The sequence below is a fragment of the Toxotes jaculatrix genome, chromosome 2 (genome assembly GCF_017976425.1).
Source record: "Toxotes jaculatrix isolate fToxJac2 chromosome 2, fToxJac2.pri, whole genome shotgun sequence".
Lineage (NCBI taxonomy): Eukaryota > Metazoa > Chordata > Actinopteri > Toxotidae > Toxotes > Toxotes jaculatrix.
In genome coordinates, this window is record NC_054395.1 from 25,817,916 (window position 1) to 25,840,305 (window position 22,390).

A 22,390-nucleotide genomic window follows, 5' to 3' on the forward strand; every position below is an offset into this window, starting at 1 on the left:
TCTGTGGAATACAGCTTATAAAAACCCAGTGGACAGATGGGAAAGACACTCAGCTCACACATGCTTTAATCAAATATTGTTACTAAATTTAACACCTATTTTAATGCCACCCGCTCTGGACAGTCCCAGATTTCTCACCAGTAGAGGGCATCTTTTATTTATTTATTAATTTTGGGGGTCTCCTGCCCTGGGTTTTGCCTCTCAGGTGTAGCACAAACCTCTCCTCCTCAGCAAACTAAAACTGAAGCTGTGTTCTAAAGACACAGTGTGACTGACATCTGTCTGCATATGTATTATAAAACTTTCTCTTGGTATAAAACAGTAAAGTAGTATATGTAGTGTCAAATGAAGACATAGCATTAAATGGAAATTTCATCAAATTTCTAGCAAGACCCTCTTGTCATGAACAGAGTGTAGAGTTTTAAAGACATGGGTATTTAGCAGTTACCACTGTATTGCTTTATGGGATGGTGCTGTCCTTTGTTTTGGAGGCCTGACCCCTACAGGGAACTAAAACTCAGCATGTCTCAGGTTCTGCTGCTTCCATTCCAACTATTCTACTTTTGATCTGTCTTTTGTGAGTTCACCAACTTTATGAAAATGCAAGATTAATATGCCAATGCGCCCCTTTAAGTGGTGCCTGTGGCTCAACTCAGGCTAAAAATTCTCTAAAATTACTCTGTATGTGGGCTCAGCTCAGAGTAACTACATTACCCATGTTGGTCATAACAAAGGAACATGTGATTCAGTTCAACAGTGCGGGTCATTGATTTGTTTTTAATAATTTTTGGAAAACAATGGAGCTCCATGGCACAGAGGAACAAGCTATATCAGGCTTTGGCTGCACAGACAATATTTCATCCATTCATTGTTGGTTTTTTTGTCTTTTTGTGGGATTTACTGACAAAAAGTAAAACATACAACATCACCAGCCTCATCCTTTAAGTGCATAACTTGTTTCCAAAATATCCAATGACACCAAAATATAGTTGTTTTTCTACAAATTTACGTCCTGCCTTCCAAACGCTGCTACTAAAAAGCAATATGAGATAAACATTTATGCAGCATGTAGCTTTAATGTAATGACTGTATAGACTCAACATTAGTGTGACCACAAGAGGCCATCCAATGATTGACAAAACTGTTAAAGCAGAAAGGTCAACAAACTACATTCTCTTCAACAGAAAACATTTTTTTCAAGTGAAACCTGATGCTATGAAAGGTACAAAAATGGAGATGACAGACATGCACAAAACAATTCACAATGAAGTCCTTAAAGGATATTTATAAATGAATGACCTGGCCAATACAAGTATGTGAGCAGGAGTCGTAATGTTATTTAGAGATTTGAATCTAAAGAACAGGCTTGTCAGTTCTGAAGATGTGGTGCCTGCTACGCAGACATCCTGTTGTTCTCTGCTTGAAAGGCGCTGGGAGGATGTTCACTTCCAAAGTTCATAATGAATTTCAAACAGGTAGAATATGTTTAATGGAAGCTATGACCACAAAGCTGCAAATGTCCCTTCCCTGTGTTTCGGTGTGTAGTTTGTATGTTCAGTCTGTCTGACTCTGCTGCTGTCCTTTATTGCTTCAAGAATCACGCTCGAGCTGCTGTAACTCGTCTTGTAAGGCCTTTGCCCGACCCAGCTTATCCAGCTGATCCTTTGTCGGCTGTTTTATTTCCCCTGAGTCCACTTTCTGCTGCAGTTCCTCAACTTGACGCAGCTTCTTTTTCAGGTTTTTGATTTTCTTGGCCTTTTCAGCTGCTGCTGAGGAATCATCGGGAGACGAGACAGAGGGCGGCGCTGCCGTCTTGTTCGAGGACTCGCCGCCCTCCGAAATGGAGACGTTCTCTAGAGCATCGCTCACCAATTCTACATCCGCATCTCCATCCTGGCCCTGGTGCTGCTGCTGTTTTCGTTTTTCTTTCCGCTTCATGTTGCGTTTGGCTGACTTTGAGAGACCGGCTCCCTCACTGTCTGCACAACCGGGGATCTTTTGCTGCTGCTGCTGCTGCTGCTTTGGTGGAGCTGCCTCAGCCGGGTTCAGGCCGGGTGGCAGGTCTGGTTTGCTCTTGAAAAACTTCACGTACTTGTTTTCATAGCTAAAAGAGCAAGAAAGAGGAACTGAAGTGAGAGGACAGAAGTGGTCCCAGGATACGTCTTAAAATATTATTTTTTTGTTTGACCTTTAGTCCAAATCCCAAAGACTGGCATCAGCAAAAGTTTGGCATTTTTTGCTTAAAAATTACTAAAACAATTCTTCAGTCATAAAAATTGTTACCAATTCATCTTCTGTCGATTGACTAATCAACTAATCGTGGCATCTGTATTGATTTCTCAACAGAATTATGATTCATAGTGCGCTGTGTACAACTGGAGGGGAAAGCAGAAGTGCACTTACACTGGGACTTCCTCCTGTGGAACATAACCATCCTTCACCCGCCTCGGCTTCCTCCATGTTCCATCAGGTCGCTGAGTGGCAGCAATATATTTCCCTGAAGAACAGGTACAACACTTTAAAGAATACTGAAATATCTGCATGATGAGCACACCTGAAAATTTTCAGCAATTTTAATGTATTTTATCAACTGTGGGCTGGATTTGTTTGTTATCATGATGAAGAAATACAGTACAATTTTCATGGACATTCACTAATCACATAACATTGCGACTCATAACATAAATATCGACCAAAACATTAAAATACACGAGTCCACAGTGGACACTGGGCCAACCACACACCATGAAGGTACATTAATATTTCCTGTCAATAGAAATATATCATGTGTGGGCTTTTTGAACATTTTTTGTCATTTATTACTGATTTTACTGCAACATAGTGCACAATAATATGTGTATTTACTGCAGCAATTCTGAAGAAGATTTTTTTTTAGATTTAATAAATAACACATACAGCAGGTCTCTTGGACTTTTATTACACACAGGAGATTGAAACTATAAAGTCTGTGAGGTGTTGTAGTGCAGTCTTGAAGGGCTGCTATAAGTTTTACAAACCACCAGATGTCACTGTGCACGTTGAGATTAAAGCCCCAAAGCTTCAACCTGTGAGGCTTCATCACTGGTTTGACAAACTGTGCACTAAGTGTATGTGTTTGTTTGTTTGTTGTGTGTGTGTGTGTGTGTGTGTGTGTGTGTGTGTGTGTGTGTGTGTGTGTGTGTGTGTGTGTGTGTGAGAGAGAGAACACACATATTCAGTCCCACACTGAATCAATCTCACCCTAAGTCTAAAAACCCAGAACAAGAACAAAACAGTGATTATTAGACCCTGGAAATGTTCTAGTAAAATACTGACAATATTAGTAAGCAGGCTTCATATTTTGTATTTATTGTAATGTATTTACATACTGTAGTAAAGGTTTGCAATACATCAATATACATCATGAGACTGCCTATTAGTTAGACTGTTATACTGTCATACAGCTTGTGTTGTTACAACTAATATAAATCTGAAGGACCATGTTTTGATTGACAAGACAGGAGTGGGATGGACTTTTCTAAAATACTTCTTCTATTTCTTTCTTTTAACATCCTTCATAGTTTTGAGGAGTATCCAAATCAAACAAACTGAGAGGAGAGTCTTAGGTGAAACTACTCAAATGCTTTGTATGTATATACTAACCATGTTCTGAGTTCATCTTACGCTAGTATTCTTGTGAACAAACAGTGAATACCTGTTTGACCATCATGCAGTACAATAACCCACGCTGCCGGTTAATGTGAGTAATTTCTTTCTCTTCCAAGAGACTAAATAATCCTGAATGTTACATGAAAACACCATATTTTCACACGCAAACTTTTATCAATACAAAACAAAATAACTGGGTCTGTGAATTAAATATCGCGATGGTTGTGGGGGGTTTTTTTGTCAGTAAACTTTGATTGAACTTGACTACCAGCAGAAGAAGCTAATTAAACGTTAGCTGCTGGCTAATGTAGCAACTGTCAGCTCAATATGCATAAAAGTAATCAGGCTTTTTAAAACTCTACAAACCATAAAGTTAATCAAGTAAAACAGTAAATGTGTACCTGACAGGAGCATGTATATATACTATTTTCAGACTGATAACTACGGACGTGCGGTAGCTACAAGCTAAGCTAAAGCGTTAGCCATTTCAGCTACGATTAGCATCAGCTAGCTGCAAAACAACGTGGTTTATCACGTTATTATTGTTGACAACAGAACGGAAAAGAAAGACTCGGCCTCGATTGTAGTTTCTCTGTTTAATGCAGAGGGTTTTGTTTCAGTTAGACAAAGCTCTGCCACATGCAGCAGCCTTACCAGATTCGTCTGTCACATACGGAGTTGCCATTTTGGTGTAATGCGCGGCTCCGCTCCCCTCAATCGGACGGTGTCCTCAAACGTCCCCCCGCTCACTTAGACCCCACGCAGTAAAAACAGCTACAGCTTTTTAAACATTTGCTTTAAAGATGTATCTTCCCTCCATGTGAGAGCTGTCATGACAGCATCTACACACAGCTAATAGAGTGAAGACTGTGGCCCTGGATGCCAAACAACGATCCCTGAACCGTGCGTGTAATCGGGCGGTACAGGGTGATAAACCGAGCGAATCCAATTCTTCTACTTCGGAAATGACGACATGGATCGCGGGTTGCCAGGTTTGGAAATTTGGACGCTTATTTTTTTAACTCTTGATGCAGCGATGTGTGTGAAACACTGACCTGAAGTTTAGTACTATAGAGAGGCATAACATGTAAACAATCAAGTAAAGTGTACGTTCCTCAGAATGGTACTTAAGCACAGTACTTGTTACAAGAGCTTGTTGAAGTAAACACCATCGTCCTGCGTCCATTGTACACAATGGTCTCACTCATGTCGGTGACTGACAGCTTTTTCTGTCAGTTGTGTAAAACATCAGGCTACTTTTGAGACTCACTGGTTGAACACTTTGCTTGCTTTGTGTTCACAGAGGCTATGATTGTCTTTGATAAAAACACAAGACAGACAGACCAGTCATAAATTAGAACATCACCATCAAAGTAATACTGCTAAAAAATAAAACTACCTAATGTATAATAATGAGAAGACTGGTAACAATAAAAGTAATCATAAATGTATAGTAATACCACTAAAAAACTCTGAAAAGCTATGTATGATGTTTGAGGGAACTTAACTCATTTTGCAAACAGAAATTCCCCCAAATGGGCTGTTTTCAGTGTCTCAAATAAAAAGATTTTCTGTTTGGGTTTTGGACTGTTTCTTTAACAAAACTACACATTTGAAGACATCACCTTGGACTCAGATAAACTGATGGACACAAAAAAGCAGATTCTGAAAGTTTTCCTTTGCACAGTCTCTTTAAAAAGGAAAACATCAAACAGTTATTGACGTGTACATTGTTTTAATAATTGTCTTTCTTCAGAGGATAAACTAACAGGTAAAGATAATATTTAAATGGAGGCAAGCTCATAGAAAAAAGTGACTTAAACAAACTCTAGTAAAGATAATAATCAAATAAAACTGTGTGCAGAATTGCATTTTATTACTTTATGGAGGCAGAACTATATACAGTTCTTTATTTCCCATAAAAATGTTAAAACTGTAGGAGTTGAATGCAGCTGGTAGCAGCGGTTTGAAAGAAGAATACATCCTTTTGGCTTACAAAGTCACAAACAAAGTAACACTAATGGGAAAAGAACAAGAGGTGACATTGAAGTTTCACACTAAAAACAGCTGAAGTAGTAAGTCGAGGTGTGTATGTTCATGGTATAACAGCGATTGAGCAATTATTCATACATCTGAGTGAATTTTACCTCAGTGTGCATGTGCAAAATGGACTGTGAACTGACGGAGTTTGAAAGAATGCACTTTGTGTGAAAGCATTGAAAACTGAGCCACAGTTTAGTTCACGCTGACTGCTGCTGTGCCGACGAAGATTTTTATGAAAAAGTGAACAAGTTGTTTAGAAATGCTCGAAACCTATTAAAAGGAGGGGTTCTTTGAGCCCAACCTGGCAACCCTGAGGGAGTCTGGTGGAGGAAAATATTGCCCACAGCAGACTGCTTGGCATTAAAGACGGCTGGCGGTAGGAGCTGCGGTATCCCGTTTCCAGAATCTACTGTTCAGTTTTCTTGCCAACACCAAGTACGTATTTTATTCATGTTTAACTACTAAAAGGGTGAACTAATCACTGATACGAAAACTAAGGCTTTAGTAGTGTTTTCTCTGTTTGATTGTGGAGCTAAGTGGGGGTTAGCCTTACAGCAGAGCATTGAATAATAAAAGCCAAGCAGTGTGCTAGCTGCGCGCTAGCTGCGGCTTTATTCAAGGGTCCATCTATAAAAAAGACGTTTATACTTCATGCTGCATGGAGTCTGTGTCGCTGTTGTTTTGCTATTGTAACGTTAACGGCAAATTGTTGCGGACAGTCGCGCAGGGCTCTGCAAAGCTAATCATGTAACGTTAGGTAATGCTAGCAAGCTAACGTTAACGTAACCTCCGGAGTTGAGCCAAAAATGTGAAATGAGCTGCACTGAGATGAAGGAGAGACCCTATTGTGCAGGTAAATTTTAATTAGAATATGTTAGGGCTAGAAAAGCGAGCAATTTAAAGCATATATGTGTGAGAAGAAATCTAGTTCACACCGTTCAGCAAACAGGGTCAGTTAGCTAACATTAACACGAAGTTGGTTATTTAATGGTCAGGACGCAAAAAGCTAGCCTTATCATTTTTCTGAGATGTTGGGCAACCTTGTCTGTTTGGATGTGTGTGTGTGTGTGTGTGTGTGTGTGTGTGTGTGTGTGTGTGTGTGTGTGTGTGTATTTTACAGCTGTTTTGCAGTGAAATCCGAATTCAGATTTGACTTCTGCAGAAAACCAAGTGACATGGGCGACAGTAATTGAAATACATTATTATCTCAGATGATAGCAAGTGATGATAGGGATCTCCGTCTATCTTTCTACAGCTCAATGTTATATGGTTTTAATTAAGGATATTTTAGCCTGGATTAAGAAATGCACCATGTTCGACTGCACTACGAAGACATTTCATGCTTTTTATGTCAGGAGATTAAGTTATTTAGCAGTGGTTGTGAAAAAGATTTCCAGTTATGCTGAATCTCAGTGAAAACCTTGTTTGAGTTTGGCTTTATGTGGCTTGTTAGTGTGACAGAAGCCCCTCTAGTTTCCCACTTTGAGGTGCCACTCATATCCTCCTCGTTGAGACGGGCAAACTTCCTCACTTTAAATGCCTTTATTTGAGTGCTGAGTTAGCACTTCTCCTCGGTTGCATCACTCAACACAAGTGCACCTGGCTCTGTTGAAGATTCAAGCACCATCCCTCTTGATAAACACAATGCATCCTAGTGTGTGCATGACTAGCTGCTGCAGTGTCACTTGTTGTACGTGCGATCTTGACGTCTGTAAAAGGTGTGGCGGAACCAGGACTGTGGCATGCCAAGTCCTAATCAGAAGGGTGTGAGTTTGTACAGCTTCTAAGTTTCCCTTTCTAGAGAACCAGGGTCAGAAACTGAAACCTAAAAGAGGGAAACAGCTGGCTCATAAAAATGGGTTCAGATTACTGAGCGTCTGGCTCAAGCATTTTTAAGGCTAGAAGGGGACATAATTAAAGTAAACTCAGATATGGCAGCAGTCAGCGAGAGAGTCTGACGTACCAGTACAGTATTGATTGTTCAGCGTGCCGATGGCATCAATTCCAAGATGATACTGCTTTTTCAGGAACGAAATTGAATTGCGATAAAATTTAAACCACATGGAAAGGTGAAACAGGGTCCAAGAGCACATCAGCTTGCCTGTGGGAAAATCCAAAATATTTGAAGTCATTTTTGATCATTAAAAACAATTGTCATTGTGTTATATGCTTTAATTTACAATCATCGTTAGCCGATTCAAAGGGCCTAGACTGTGAATGCATGATAAATATTGTGTGTTGCCCTCATAACGTTATCACCAGCCACTCCTGCAGAGAGCTGAGAAAAAGGAAATACCCTTCAAAGATGTGTTGCTCTGAAGCCCTACTAACTTTTTCCCCCAAACTAAATTCAGCAGTATTGCCAAGGACAATATTAACTGCAGATTTTTTGGAAAATGCTCTGCCAGACAGACAATAATTTATTGAAATCTGTTTTTCATTCATGTTATATTGCCGGAGGAAATGGATTTCATCTGATTTGCATTCACAGTTTCAGATCTTACGAAAGTGGAGGTTTGCTCTCTGTGCATTTTTGCTTCATACAACATAGCTACAGTCACTTTCAAGGGTACATTAATTTTCTACATTTAAGAAGCTGGCATAAAAAACATTTTTGATCACTGTTTCTTACAGCACAGCTGAGTTTTTCCTCCATTTTCCTCCCACAGATTTGGATCAACAGATCAACGTGGTGAAGAAACAAGAAGAAAAATCTGAATCTTTGCTTAAATGTTGGAGGATTGATCTTGAACCTTGTTCTGCCAGTCCTCCTGCTAGTTGTGAGGCTCTTTGGCATCTCAAAGAAGAAAAACTCGAAGTGAAGGTTAACACACTTGGAGCCCTTATTTGAACACCAGTCTTGTAGTCTTGAAGGAGCATAAAACCAAGCATTTCTCGGATACGTCTGTATGACAACATGGCGAAGAAAAACCAAAAGGGTATGTATTTGTTATATAAACTCTTTTAAAAAAAGAATGGAGCTCAAATAAATCTGTATTTAATGTTTTGTATGCATTAAGTGCACAAAGGCACAGTGAAAATTTGTTTTAATGGCTACTGCGTTTAGCTGAAGAAGGTCCAATTTATAATTTATCTATCAAGCGAATGTGTGCATAATTGTTCTCGCATGCAATCTAAAGGAGTTCTCTCAAAATTGTGGCTGTGATGTAATGGACAGCAGTACTTTTTCACAGAAATTTTGGCTAGTTTCAAAAGGAAAAATGCTGTTGATACTTACGGTGACTTTAACCTACTTTCATGCACAGGAAAAACAACTTTTACAAGGGTCCAGCAGTGGGTTTTTTTTTCTGTCTTGTCTATAAATGGCCGTAGATTAACTTTGGACTTTACCCCGACTCATCATACTCAGCTGTTTCTCAGCCCGGTTTTTATTTCGCCTGTGATAGAAGGAACTCTGAGGTTGTTCCTCTTGCAAGAATGTCTTTTTGGAGGCCTTCAGTGGCTATTAGTCACTGAAATCAGACACAGATTCCAGACTGTTCAGGCACAGATGTGATGAGTTTTTGTCTCTTTGTATTTTCACAAGGGCTTGCTGATTGTGCTGGTAGCTGAAGTTGCTGTGCTTAAATGCCTCAGTAACATGTCTGTCCTCCTCCACATTGCACTGAGTAGTGATGCTGGCGCCCTCATTTCCTCATTGTGTGTCGTTTTAGACAAATAATTCTGACACATCAAATCAGTTTTCTACTTATTAAAGACAGTTGTTTTGTCTGATTTGTTCTTGTAGATAAACATGGCTGTTCATGTGTCTTTGTGCTTGAGATGAAGACAAATGACTTCACAAGCACAAACCTGCCAGTATAATATGATTAGGGTTAACAGACATGGCCGACAACCCTTTGCTGGAAATCTCTGAAGATGTTTAGCAGTTGTTTTGTTTTGCAAATAATGTTCTACAGTGGTTTGCAAATGCGATTCAAGGCCTGAACAGAAAATGGAGATTAGTATTCGTTATACTTCCAGATACTTCTGGGGTGGTGTTTGACACTCGCTCAAAAATGGTCATGTCCCAGGGAGGAACGGCTGAGAGGATGAAGGAGAAGGTAAGAAATATCCACACACTGCACGTGCACATCTTTTTTTTTTTTAATGTTAGTTAAAGGATAAATTTGAAACAAAAATGAAAGAAAACACTAAATTTGAGGAATATAATTGACTTCTCCCAAAGTTAGGCATTTCCACTCTGTGTTGGTGGACTATTTGACATTCAGCAATATTAGTTATGGGCTCTGCTCAACAGTTTTCCAGTGAGCTGGCTTTTGGCATCAGTAAACACGAGAGGGCAAGCTGTCAGAGTGTGAGCAACAGTTATAGTATGAGTGTTGACTCATGGATTATTCCTGTCTAAATGGGCAGTAATTTATCAGTGTCTCTAAATGTTACTGACATGGTCAATATCTCAGCACTTTCGATTACTTGAAATTCCTTGGAAACATGACTTTGCTTGAGGTAAATCCTTACGTAGTCTCACGGCCGGGAGCCTCTGTCCTCTTTTAAAGCTGTTAATCTATAATGGAACAACTTAAGGAAAATGGGACATTGCAGTTATATGGTGGTGTCATAATGTTTTACATTGAAAGTAGTCCCAAAACTGCTAACACACTTCTTGATTATCAGAAACGGTGATGTGAGTTAAGGATAGCAGTTCAAGAAATAACAACATAGAACAACTCAGCTGTTGATTTTTAAAATTTTTTTTTAAATATTTGCACTGGAGCTGCCTGTGTGTGTTTTTATTGGTTTGCAAAAAATAAGTGAGTGTTAAAATATTTGTATTTTCATATTTGTAGTATGTGAATAAGACCAAGAGTTCAGTGATGTGTTTATTGAAATGTTATGACACATTCAGTGTGAGTTTACAGTAAATTGAATTGAGAGTCATTTAAGATCGCTTTAAATCCTGTTTCTCTTACACTTTGTGTGTTTTTTTTTTTAATTGTTTCACAGATCAGTGCTGTCAGGGCAGTTGTCCCCAACAAAAGCAACAATGAGATTGTGCTGGTGTTGCAGCATTTTGAGAACTGTGTTGACAAGGCCGTTCAAGCTTTCCTAGAAGGTATGATGACGTCCATGTTTGACCCCAAGGCAGGGAAATAATTGGCCCTCAGAGCTTGCTTAGAAATGCTTTCACGTGAAACTAGTAGTATTGCATGTTTTAGGGCAGTTAGATGGTCATGATTACACCACACAAACAAAATCATTTTAGATAGCCTACTGTATATCATGTAAGCTAATATGTAATCCCTACTTCCACATATATTTCAAACACTTTGCAAACTTCTTTCCCCAATGCATTTATTGCATTTGAGTCAAACCTGTTGTCCTGTTGTTCTGACCGTAATGCCTGTGCTTCACCTTGAGCACAACTTTTTTTTACTGTCATGCATTCCATGCTTTGCATTCAGAGGCCGAGCGTCACATGCGTGCCTTTAGTTTCGCAGGTTTAATTTTAGAAACAGAAGGTTGTTCCCGTACGTCAGACTGCTTTGTTCCTCATTTAGCAGTGTCTAAACAACGCCTCAGGGCATTCTGATGTTGACATGTCTATTACAAGGTTTTTAACCTGAGTCATGTCACTACTGTACCTTCGTCATCATTGTTTGCTTTTACGCTTTAGGCAGTGCGGTTGAGATCCTGAAGGAGTGGAATGTCACAGGCAAAAAGAAGGTGGGAACCGGAACTTTTCTTTCTTGAGTTAGCAGAGTTATATCACCCTTAGTTATGAAATATTCGAAACTGATTGCTGTACTTCTTAAAACTTGATGTTTAAAGTTCCCTTCATTAATTGTAAACTGTGGTTTAAAGCAGTTTTGAATTGTGAACGCTGTTGTGGCACAAATGTCGTCTTTATCTGAGCCCAGCCAACCCTGGTGACTGCGCTGATTAGGAAAGAGATAATGAACAAAGATAACTTTAATAAAGGAGTCTGACACTGATATTTCTGTGTCCAGCCCAAGAAGAAAAAGAAGCCCAAGCCTCAGCCAGAGGCCTCAGCAGAGCCTGCTCCCCCTGAGGCCACATTGCATGAGGAGGGCAAAGATGAGATGAACGGCTTTCATGCCAACGGATCTGTAATGGATGGAGAGTCACTTGATTCTCTGAGTGAACAGTTGGACTCTGCCTCCCTGGATGCAGCTGAGCTGGACTCTGAACCCGCTACATCCGAAACCACCGGTAATAACAGCTCTTCATCCAAAATGTGGTCAATGATAAAAGCAAAAAGAGCAAAGGCTGAGGGATTTTAGGAAGGACTAATTCTTTTTTTTCTTATGCTGCCATGCTGAGGTGAAGATTACCTGCTTCACTGAGTGTAGTTAGTGTGGATATATACAAGTCTGCCCTTATCACCATTTAAAGAAAAAAGATTCCTGCACTAGTCTGGATGTTGGGCTGCAGTGTGGAAAGCTTACAGGGCACAGTGCTGAGAACTGTTTTCGCAAAGGTTCAGTGAACTGTGTTTAAATTTGGTAAAAATGGTCCATATCGCAAGAACCATTAGTATGAACAGATTATAGTACTTACATTTCAGGAACAAGTGATTAAAAGAACATGTTGCATTCACCAGTTGTCTGGCAATGTAATAATATTGGAAACTGTAATAATATCTGTCAAGTTTCCTTGACTGCCTCCCATTATGGACCACTTTACTTTTTGAAAACATTTTTTAAACATCTAACTTCATGTCAAACCGTTCCTTCTTTATTGTGGTTGCAGCACAGTGCTGCTCTAAAGACATGACATTGACGGCTGTATTACTATGTTTAAGGTATTCATAGGTCCCTTAATGCATCTACTGACAATTTTACATTTGTTATGTTTTCGTCTTCTGATTTCTGTCAACAGGACTTGGAAGCACTGTGCTGCTGAAATTTTTGTTTTTGCTCTTTTGATAACACATTTGCAAGTGAAAGTTTCCCACAAAGCACAGATCAGAACAGGAAGTCTTATATAGTAGTTTGTGGACCTTAATTATGTTAACAAAAAGATCTCATGAGTGCGCACATACTCACGTTTCCAGTAGTCCGAAGTAGTTTTTGATAATCCAGTAATTTTTTACAGTGTCAAAGATGTGATGATATGAATCTTGGGTATTTAAAAAAAAATTACCAAGTCAGGTAATTGTTGTCAGCTACTCTGGGGAGAGTTAGTTTTGAAATGACTTATTTTATTGGTGGTAAAGTTATCTGTCGTCCCACAGGTGCAGAAGCAGAAAGTCAAGGTAGCGCTCCAAGTCCCGCCTCTCAACAAGAGGGCAGGAATCACCAGGGTCCCAGAGGCAACAAGATCCGACGCAGGCCAGGCTCAAATTCACATCCCCCCACTTCCTCATTAGCACCCACCACTGATGAGCAAGGATCACCAGCAGTCAAGAAAATCGGTTAGACACCTTTAACTCCCAAATTAATATTAGTATATAAAATATTTAATTCAATAATTGATAAAGGACTGTGAGTGGTTACGAGGGCACAGGTCCAGCATGGTCTTCCTTCAACATGTCCATGAGTCTTTTTTAAAATCTGCCCCTCAGCTTCCAACATAGACCGCTCTGTGAAAGACCTGCAGAGATGCACTGCCTCGCTGACTCGATACAGGATGGTGGTCAAGGAGGAGATGGACTCTTCAATCAAGAGGATGAAGCAGACGTTTGCTGAGCTCCAGAGCTGGTACGTAAATTTCTTTTAAAATCTGTCTCTGGTCTTGGCTGCAGCTGAAATAAAATATTTAATGCGTGTTGATATCAGATATTTAGCATACGTTTAAGGTATTTAAGCCTCCACAGAATCGGTCCCATGGGACCAAGAACTTCCTTTAGGAACTCTTGAACTAAACCTGCCTCTCAACCGAAAAAGAACCAGGGACTAAATTTATCTCCTATACGAAAGTTCCAGATGTAGAAAGAGTCAGTGCTCTGGGGGTGGTGCTTTCTGATGGTTCAGGAACTTTAGGAGTGGGGTTTGCAGGGCTCGCCATCACCAGTTGTTATTGTTATCGGAAATCAGTTTCAGTGCCTTAAGGAGGAATTTAGTTTCTTTTGCTCTGCTAGAAAATCACTCGTGGCAGTATTAAGTTGAAATGTACGACTGAACCATGATTCCAGCTTAATTCAGAAATAAATAACCAGACTAGGGCTGCAGCAAACAATTATTTTCATTTCTTTATTAATCCTCTGATCATTTTCTCAGTTTAATTGATTAGTTATTTAGTCTATAAAGCCCATTTACACTTTCTCCAAACCCACAGTCATGTCTTAAGTTTACTTGTTTTCTCTGACCAATAGTCCCAAACCCAGAGGTATTTAGTGTACTCTCATTTATGACAAAGAAAAGCAGGAAATCCTCACATTTAAGAAACTGAAACCTGAGAATATTATGATTGACTAATCATTGCAGTTCTGCATCAGATATTTTTCACATTCAAGTTAATATATCTAGGTCCATAGTTCCTGGAACCACTGGGTTGAAAAGAGCTGTTTGTGTTCCATGATTTTTTTTTTCTTTGTGTTGCGTTTTGGTGACGTGGTGTAGGTTTTGCTTTAACATTATTGAGTCAAAGGGCATTTTCTTACCTTTGTCCTTCTTGATGACTCTGGGACAGAGTTTTGCATAATAGGAAACAGACGGTTTTATATGTTGAACCTTGGAAACAACACCAAGAAACAAGAAATGATCATTATAGGTCATTCGCTTTGATGGTCTGTCTTTAAACCTTGGATGAATTATTTTACATATAAATCTGTAGAATGTTTTTTATGGAGGTTTTAGTTTTACCCTTTTTTTTAGTAATATATTACAAGCAAGACTCTGTGGTGGGAGGCATGAAATGAAATAAAGACCATAATACAAAATAAATGAATTAATTTATTAAGACGGAAAAAAAAATCCAGATTCAGCTCCGTTTGGCATTAACCAGTTTAGGTCATGACAAGTCATTTGAATGAGAAACTTTATTAATTTTTCTTTAATGAATTTGGTAATTGCTGAGGATGCCAGTAGCAGATAAGTAGCTCACTGGCTAACTGATGGTAGTAGGTTAAAGATTAACTTTTAATCCTCATTAGAAAAGAAGCATCCAGCATACTTGACTCCAAAATCTGAAATATTGTAAGTATTTACTGCATTTCTCGTAGTGAGCTGCTCCGTCATTCTCTCTGCAGAGCTGAAACACGATGCCGTGGTTTCTGGTCGATATTCTAAGCTGAATGGGATATCCATTTAGCTCCTCTCTCAGCTCCCTGCCTCTGCTGCGCTGGCCTGTAAAAGTTAAGCACTCTGTCAGTTTAACAAATATAAAAGACAGATTGTTCTGGTTGTGTTCAACACCTTCAGTTCTCATGAGACTCTTAAAGCACTTCTGTGGCTAAGACTAACATTGCTGTTGATGTAATGGCAGCCAGCACAAAAGTAGATGCTCACTAACCGTGGAAAATAGACAGAGAACTCCACAGTAAGTCATAGATCTGCCTTTTAACAATTGGATATTCGACTGGAGGAAAATAGATAATGTCAGTTTAATTTTTCAGCCATAGAAAGTGTTTGATGACAGATGAAAAAGTAGGCCATGTGTGCAGCCTAATTCATGCTAATGGCTGTCAGCCAGCTGTCAAAAACACTGTATAGTTATCCACATAACTTGTGAATATCTACTTGTGAACTTGTGAAGCTTTAAAATGCTGCAAGGCAGAGAGAGAGATCATGACTGTAAAGAGATCGGTGTTCTCGAACTAGGTTGAACAATGTGTCATCCAACCGCCTGAAGGCAGAATTGTTTATCTTAGACCCCAAGGATCAGCGCAGGGCTGTATTGATATCCAACTGTCTTAAAACATCTATGTGTTATATCTGTTCGCAATGCCTCACTCAAAGGCTGTGCAAAAAGCCTGCCGTCATATTCTCTCCCTGGCTGCATCGTTCTTTTTCATGTCTTGTAGTCTCAACACAGTAGATTGCACAAAAATTGGGGGAAAATGGGGAATGGTGTTCATTTTTGGCCAGTCTATCCTTGAAGGCATCCATGGTGTTGTATTGGGAAATATTAGAGAGGAAAAGAAAAGAGCCTGAGGGAGCCCTGCATTCTTTCTCAGCTCCGCACACCTGGTTGATTGCTCTGTAAAGCGGCCATGATTGCCAGATTGTCCTTTTTTTTCCCATAAAATTATATAAATGTATAAAAAAAAATATCCCCAGTTCTGCATTCCCTGTCAGACGATCCAACAGGCTCTTTGTTTGAATCGCACTGAGGTGTTAAATGTACCCAAGTTATGTTTAAATGTGTTTTTCTTTGCCAAGACCCGTTGTGGGTATACTTGACACCTAACAACAAAGGTGAAGAATGAAACATGTTCCTCCTAAAATAAATCCTTCCTCATTTACATCCGTGTTCTCCTTCACTGCCACCATCAGAAAGCAAAAAGCAGCTGGAATGTGCGTGTGCAGTGTCGCCTGTGTGCGTCCTTAGGAGGACGCGCTGTGCTCCACGGTGCTACTAGTCATCCAAAACTCCACAGGGCACCTTTAAGTGGACTTGGATCTGAAACTAGTGCCAAGAAATGGAAGTTTTTCTTTGCATAATTTAAATGTGCTTTGTCTCCCAGCTTCTTGTGTCTTAGTTGTCTCTGCAGCTCGTCGTAGATACCAGAAATTAAACTGTGATATAATAGCAATAATAATTCAGCATCATGTGATTATGGTCTGAGTATGTACTAACTGTATTGCACTTGCTGTTTTACATTGTCATCCACTGACGCTGCTGTATTTCTGATCCCAAAGTGATGATGCAACCTCCTCTTTGTTTAATGTTATTGGAATTACTCTGCACTCTGAGTGCAAAGTCAGCGTGCACAATATTTCTCCTTATCTTGGACTGAGTAAAGAAAAATGACCCTTTTCTCTCTCTCTCTCTCTCTCTCTCTCTCTCTCTCTCTCTTTTTCTTTCTAGTTTAATGGACAGAGAAGTGACTCTACTGGCAGAAATGGATAAAGTGAAAGCAGACTCCAGTAAGTACTGCATTTTCCAGTATGTAGACTGCTTGTTACATACCACCCAGGAACTACTAGTATTCTTCACATAATACGATCACCTGACTCGAGGGCCTGGAGAATCTGACCTAAATCACTTCCAGAAAAGCAGTAAAAGAGATTGTTGTGGAACAGCAAGTCCCAGTTTCCTGAAACCTGCAGTGTTGCCCTTAGGGTCCAGATATACCTAGAGCATACCATTGTGGGTGTGTTTGTGTGTGTGTATGTATGTAACATGACAGAGCAAGACCACATATTTGTCCAAGTAGGCCATTCTCTCTCATTCTGTCCTCTCAGTGCAGAGTGTTGTGTGTTCCAGGCCTGGAAAAAGTGAATAGTGTCAGGTGTCAAGGGAGACTCAATGCTGCCTTTGTGCAAGGTGTGTGGGGAATTGAGAGGAGAGCGAAGAAACTGCAGCACGTCTTTGACATTACAAAAGCCAGATTTCCTCAAAATTTACCTTCCACTAATCTCCTTCCTGCATTACATTAATATTAACCGACAGGTTTCCTTAAACCATTTTGCTCTCCTGAAGGAAAAGATGTTACTGATAAACAGCACTGAATCCACACGCTTTAAAACATAAAAAGATGTTTGCTCTGTATAGTACACTCCAGGATATAATGATCCTTATTCATCCCCACTGTGGTACCGCAGGGACCAGTGGTACCAGACAGCGGTATTGAAGCTGATACTGCTTCGGGCTGCGGCTGTCACTTTTTATTATCTATTAATCTGCAAATTTATCAATTAATCGGCTAATCATTTGGTTTATAAGTGTCCATCTCATCACAGTTTCCTAAAGTCGAAGGTGATGGATCCACATTCCACAGATATTCAGTTTACTTTTTAAAAAAAATACGGCCATAAAGCAAAAAATAAAAAAGCAGCAAAAGAAGCAAAAATTCTTCAGTTAATAATGATATAAAACTGAGAAAAAAAGCTAATCAAAGCACTGGAGAAGTTAGGAGCAAAGAATAGTTGGTATTTTTGCTCAAAAAGTGACTGAAATAATTAATGGATTATGAGAATTGGCAAATAATTTTTGTTTGATCGACTCATAGCTTCAGGTCACCTGTGGTCCTGGTTTTGGACATTAAACAGCCTGTTGTTAAATCACTTGAACACCATTGCTAGAAACACGTGAAAAGCTGTTTATGCTGTTTATATTCATGATAACATTTCTTATATTTGCACTAAAAACACAAGATCAGAATCAAAACACAGCTAATACACGAAGGGTGCATGTTTTTTTCGTGTGACAGTCCGTCTGGATCAAAAGGAAAAAGCTTCTGTGTAGATTCAGTGTTTTTCACAGACGTTTGGCATCGTACAGGGCAACTTTACAGCTTTACCTTTGACCCTTGTTTACCTATAGATGCTGAGTCAGCTGCACTTTGTACTACTTATTTCAAAATAGCAGATAGAATTCAGGAAAACTGAAACTTACTGGTACCATGAGGAACATTGCTATTAAGGCTCAAGCATTTAATTGATTACCCCGTTATTCTGTCACTAGAAAATTATTAAAATTTTAAAATTATAATAATCAGTATCTGAGTCACTTTTTAAAGCATAAACAACATTCTGTACTTCCTGCTTCTCAGGTGGTTTTATGGTCTTTTTTTGTTGTTGGTTTCATTAAAACCAGCTTTGTATTTGTTAAAGATCACATTTTGTGTCTGTGTTTCAGTGATGATTTTGGACGCTCGACAGAAGAGAGCCGAGGAGCTCAGACGGCTGACAGATCAGTCGGCGTCCATGTCTGAGGAGCAGTTGACTGAACTGCGTGCAGACATCAAGGTACCTTCAACATACAGCTGCTCCAGTTTGGCCTGGTCTGTCTCTGTGTCACAGTGTGTTACTCAGTACTTTGCATCAGAGTTGACTAAATGTGAAATAGCTGTTAATTGTTCAGCCGCAATAGAAAGCAAGTTACAAAGCTCATTTGAAGTAAGTTGTCCTTTCCAAGTCTGTTAATTATTGCTGGTCGTTAATATAATTGATAATATCTTTTTTCCCCAGCACTTTGTGAGTGAACGTAAATACGACGAGGACCTTGGGAAAGCAGTAAGATTCACATTTGATCTTGAACCGCTGAAGACGAGCATCTTGGGGTTTGGATCAGGTACAGAATCCTGTTTGTCTCTTCTTTATCGCCCTCCTTATCAGTGTTCGAGTGAAACGTTCTGAAAACGCTCCCTTCCTGTGTTTCACATCCTGTGTTTCATTTTGACAAAATGGATTACCAGTCATGTCCAGGTCATGTTCAGAATCAGAAAAAAATTATCCCCGCAGGGAATTTTTCCAATTGCGGCAACATCTCTGTGAAACGCACAACTCTACACCCACAGAAGTCCCTCTAGTTCTGTAAGCACTAGGACCGTTAGCCTGTCCGTCTTAGAGTCCAGCGAGCTCACGTTGCCCATGACGATAGACGGGATACAGCTTAGTCTGTGTTGCCTGAACGTAGCTCTCTTCCCTCGTCGCCTCTGCATCCTCTGTGTGTTACCTCCTGATTTATATGTTAATGTTCGTTGCTCTGGTCTCCATGCTGACCAGTCCCGGGCGCAAACAATGCAGCTGTGGATTTGGTGCACAACAGTAAAATAATTCCACGGTGAAAAAAACCAGACAAGATCTCTCTCTGCTGACATGTTTATAGAGGATGCAGCTTAAATAAATAAACATTTAAACATTTAAGTGTCAAAATATGATTATAAATATTAGTAAATTCATGTTCTGTGATCTTTCAGTTGTTCTGGTTTGTTTTCTCGCCTCACATGCGTCTCGCAGTGACGTCACTAAGAACCTCAGATTTTCTCGGCTCAGTGACCAGGATTCAGTAATCCTGCTTCATAAGACCAGTCCCAGGATGGATGATGATTTACCTTGTTTCTTTTACAGTTTACCATCCACGTACAGGCTACTCAAATCGGTCCCGTTGTAGTTCCACGTCCTCCTCTGTCGCCAGCCCAAGCCTGCTGGAAACTCCTCCTCCTCCTGCCCAGACCCAAAGCACCCCCAGTGAAACCCGCCCCCCACCAACCAAACAGGTCAGCTGGAGCACTGCTTATATTTGTCAGACATTCAGATCATGAAGCTGCCACATGCTTCACAGATGTTGCAGATGCTGATGCGCAGATGTTTTTTGTAGATGCTGACTGACTTTTTAATTCTGTCCTCAGATTTTCCAAGGTAACAGGCGTACTTTCCAGGGACAGGGTTTTCACTCGGGTGGTCAGCGGTATAACGGCGGCTCCTACCACGACAGGAACGCTGGGCGTGCTAACCACCGCTACCAGAGTGATGGCGGTCACACTTCGCAGCACTCCAACAACTTGAGAGGTCCCTCCCATTCCTCCTCGTCATCCTACAACCAAGACCGACCCTCTCACAACGGGCTGCCCCAAAGGCCTCCGCGGACACACTGTCCTTGACATTGGAAATCTTCACCTTAATCAAACCTGTCTACTAACCCTTGCACTCTCCCCCCCTGTACCCACCCCATACCCCACACACTCTCCCACCCTACTAACTCCTTCCAATGAAGAATAGAATACAAGTTTACATATTTCCATCAGTTGAGCTGTAGTGCCACCTCTCTACGTCGATCCATTCATCCTTCAAACTTGAAAAGCTCTCTCTGTTCTCTCATTGCTCTTCCTTTTTGCATTTCTCCCATCCTGGTTAAGGTAACGGCTTCTATCTTTAGCCCCCCCTTTGAGAGATCTCATTGCTATGCTACTGTCAGGATCTGTTGTTAATTTCTGCAGTTAAGTGGTCTGCCAGAAACTGACAGGATTATCTGCAACACTTTGTGCACTATTGAAGTTGAACTCTTAGTACTATTTCTATTTTTGCTGTGGCTTATGTCAGCTCTCTGATTTGCACCTCAGATCTTTTATTTTTCTTGTCTCCTAGAACCATTTCAATGCCTTCACCGTGGAAAGCGTAGTGAAAGTGCACAACTAGTTCTAGCATGAACCGGGATTTTTTTTTTGTCATCAGGAGAATAGACATGCAATCAACACTACAGACTATCGTTAATCTTTGCAAGGTTTAAAAAAAAAAAAAAAAAAAAAACATGAAACATATCAAACTATAATCCAGAGCTTTTCGTATGGCTGCTACAAACAGTAGGGAACTTGTTAACGCTAGGACTTAGATGTGTTGGAGAGGAACGCAGAAGTTGCTCTCAGAGGAATAGTTCCCAGCATTTGGTAAATGTGCTCATTTGCTCTCTGGCTGAGAGTTGGAGAAGTTCGATACCAGTCGTGTCAGAACCCTTAGTATGAAGCTACAGGCAGCAGCTGGTTAGCTTAGCTTAGGAGAAAAACCAGAAACAGGGGAAACAGCCTCGTTACCTGTCTTATTGTAACAACATGACTCCTCCCAACACCTCTGCAGCTCACTAATTAACCCTTCCTGTCTTGTTTATTTTTGTACAAAAACTTAAGTGTAAAAACTACAAGTTGTGGTTTTACGGGGACTTATGTGCCAGGGAGAGCAAGGCTAGCTGTTTCCCCCTGTTTTCACTCTTTAAGCTAAGCTAAGCTAACTGCCTCCAGGCTCCAGCTTTACGTTTACCATAAAGACGTGAGAGTGGTATCTATCTTTTCATCTAACTCTCGGCAAGAAAGCGAATAATAGCATTTCCCGAAATGTTCAACTATTCCCTTAAATATTGCCTAAGGCAGTGATGTATCGCCCTCCCACTGGGCCACAGGGTTATCATTTGTGCTGTTGTTCTTGGCTTGCCGTCAGTTATTTTTTAACAAAGAGAGGGCTCATTACCTTTTGTAGAATAAAGTTAAACGTTGTGTTAAAACCCACAACAGCGGAAACTGTCCACGTGCTGTTTCATAGTTATTGACATTTATTCAGGTGGATTTTCTTCCACTCGTGCAGTTTGTTCTTTGTTTTGGATTTTTGTTTTTTTTGTGTGTTATATGCACATGAATGGCATACTAATGACATGCTTGCCTTCGGTCACAGAGAGACTTCACATTTGCCTTTCTAGAAACATGGATGTCTGCATCATGACAGCTTTCTAAACAGATGGTACTTGTACAGCAGACATGCGAAACGAGCGAGAATAAGGTGCAACATCTGCTCTTCCCCTTGTTATGTACTCACTTTATCCCATCTGTGAAAGTAAAATTGATCAAACTGATGAATGCATTGGAAGGTCGGTATTGGCTTCACAGATCTTTTTTATGGCTGCCAAGTCTCTTCGTAGTGTCCACAGTTTGTGAACAAAAATCTGGTGAATACCTCATCGCTGATCTTTTGACACGGCCTGTTCTCAGGCCGTTTTCTCGTAGTGGGCTCTTATCAAGGGACGAGGACCCCTGGTGTTTCCTCATCTCTTATTTTTTCTTGTACTTATATACTTAGGCGGAGCTGCAAGGCTGTAGAGTAAAAACGGTTGTTACACTATTGCTGCATCTTCTTCATGTGTTGTCTTCCCTCGAGCAGACGTTTGGAAGAAAAGAAATTGAAAAGAAAAATTTTGAAAAGAAATTAATTGAAAAGTTTTTCCCCCCTCCCCCATTTCTGTTTCTTCATGACTTTTGTTTTGGTTTTTTTGTCAGTTAGCCGAGCTTAATTATTTGTTATAAAGTTGTGTTTGCTTTTTATAACACATCACAGGAAGAAAA

General features: G+C 40.1%; 2 protein-coding genes across 2 annotated transcripts; one reads left to right on the top strand and one right to left on the bottom strand.

Moving 5' to 3' along the window:
• Nucleotides 1-752: 752 nt before the first annotated feature.
• pym1 (PYM homolog 1, exon junction complex associated factor) lies at nt 753-4,569 on the bottom strand. Its single transcript, XM_041066293.1, has 3 exons — nt 4,303-4,569; nt 2,404-2,497; nt 753-2,104 (listed from the first exon to the last, which is right to left on the bottom strand). Exons 1-3 carry the CDS (start codon nt 4,331-4,333, stop codon nt 1,591-1,593), a joined length of 639 nt encoding a protein of 212 aa, XP_040922227.1. The 5' UTR covers nt 4,334-4,569; the 3' UTR covers nt 753-1,590.
• Nucleotides 4,570-6,019: 1,450 nt separating this feature from the next.
• On the top strand, nt 6,020-20,849 carry spats2 (spermatogenesis associated serine rich 2). Its single transcript, XM_041060205.1, has 13 exons — nt 6,020-6,126; nt 8,361-8,630; nt 9,676-9,755; nt 10,660-10,768; nt 11,330-11,379; nt 11,664-11,886; nt 12,911-13,090; nt 13,241-13,376; nt 16,648-16,706; nt 18,421-18,530; nt 18,753-18,855; nt 19,635-19,783; nt 19,916-20,849. The coding sequence occupies exons 2-13, from the start codon at nt 8,609-8,611 to the stop codon at nt 20,165-20,167; spliced, it is 1,473 nt and encodes a 490-aa protein (XP_040916139.1). The 5' UTR covers nt 6,020-6,126; nt 8,361-8,608; the 3' UTR covers nt 20,168-20,849.
• Nucleotides 20,850-22,390: the final 1,541 nt, after the last annotated feature.

Excerpts from the sequence above, each read along its gene's own strand:
- pym1 (XM_041066293.1), bottom strand. The coding sequence starts at position 4,333 with ATGGCAACTCCGTATGTGACAGACGAATCTG. Across the intron at positions 2,498-4,302 it reads GTATGTGACAGACGAATCTG|GGAAATATATTGCTGCCACT; the intron begins GTAAGGCTGCTG and ends CCTGTTCTTCAG. Across the intron at positions 2,105-2,403 it reads CCACAGGAGGAAGTCCCAGT|CTATGAAAACAAGTACGTGA; the intron begins GTAAGTGCACTT and ends TTGCTCTTTTAG.
- spats2 (XM_041060205.1), top strand. The coding sequence starts at position 8,609 with ATGGCGAAGAAAAACCAAAAGG. Across the intron at positions 8,631-9,675 it reads GGCGAAGAAAAACCAAAAGG|ATACTTCTGGGGTGGTGTTT; the intron begins GTATGTATTTGT and ends TTATACTTCCAG. Across the intron at positions 11,380-11,663 it reads ATGTCACAGGCAAAAAGAAG|CCCAAGAAGAAAAAGAAGCC; the intron begins GTGGGAACCGGA and ends TTCTGTGTCCAG.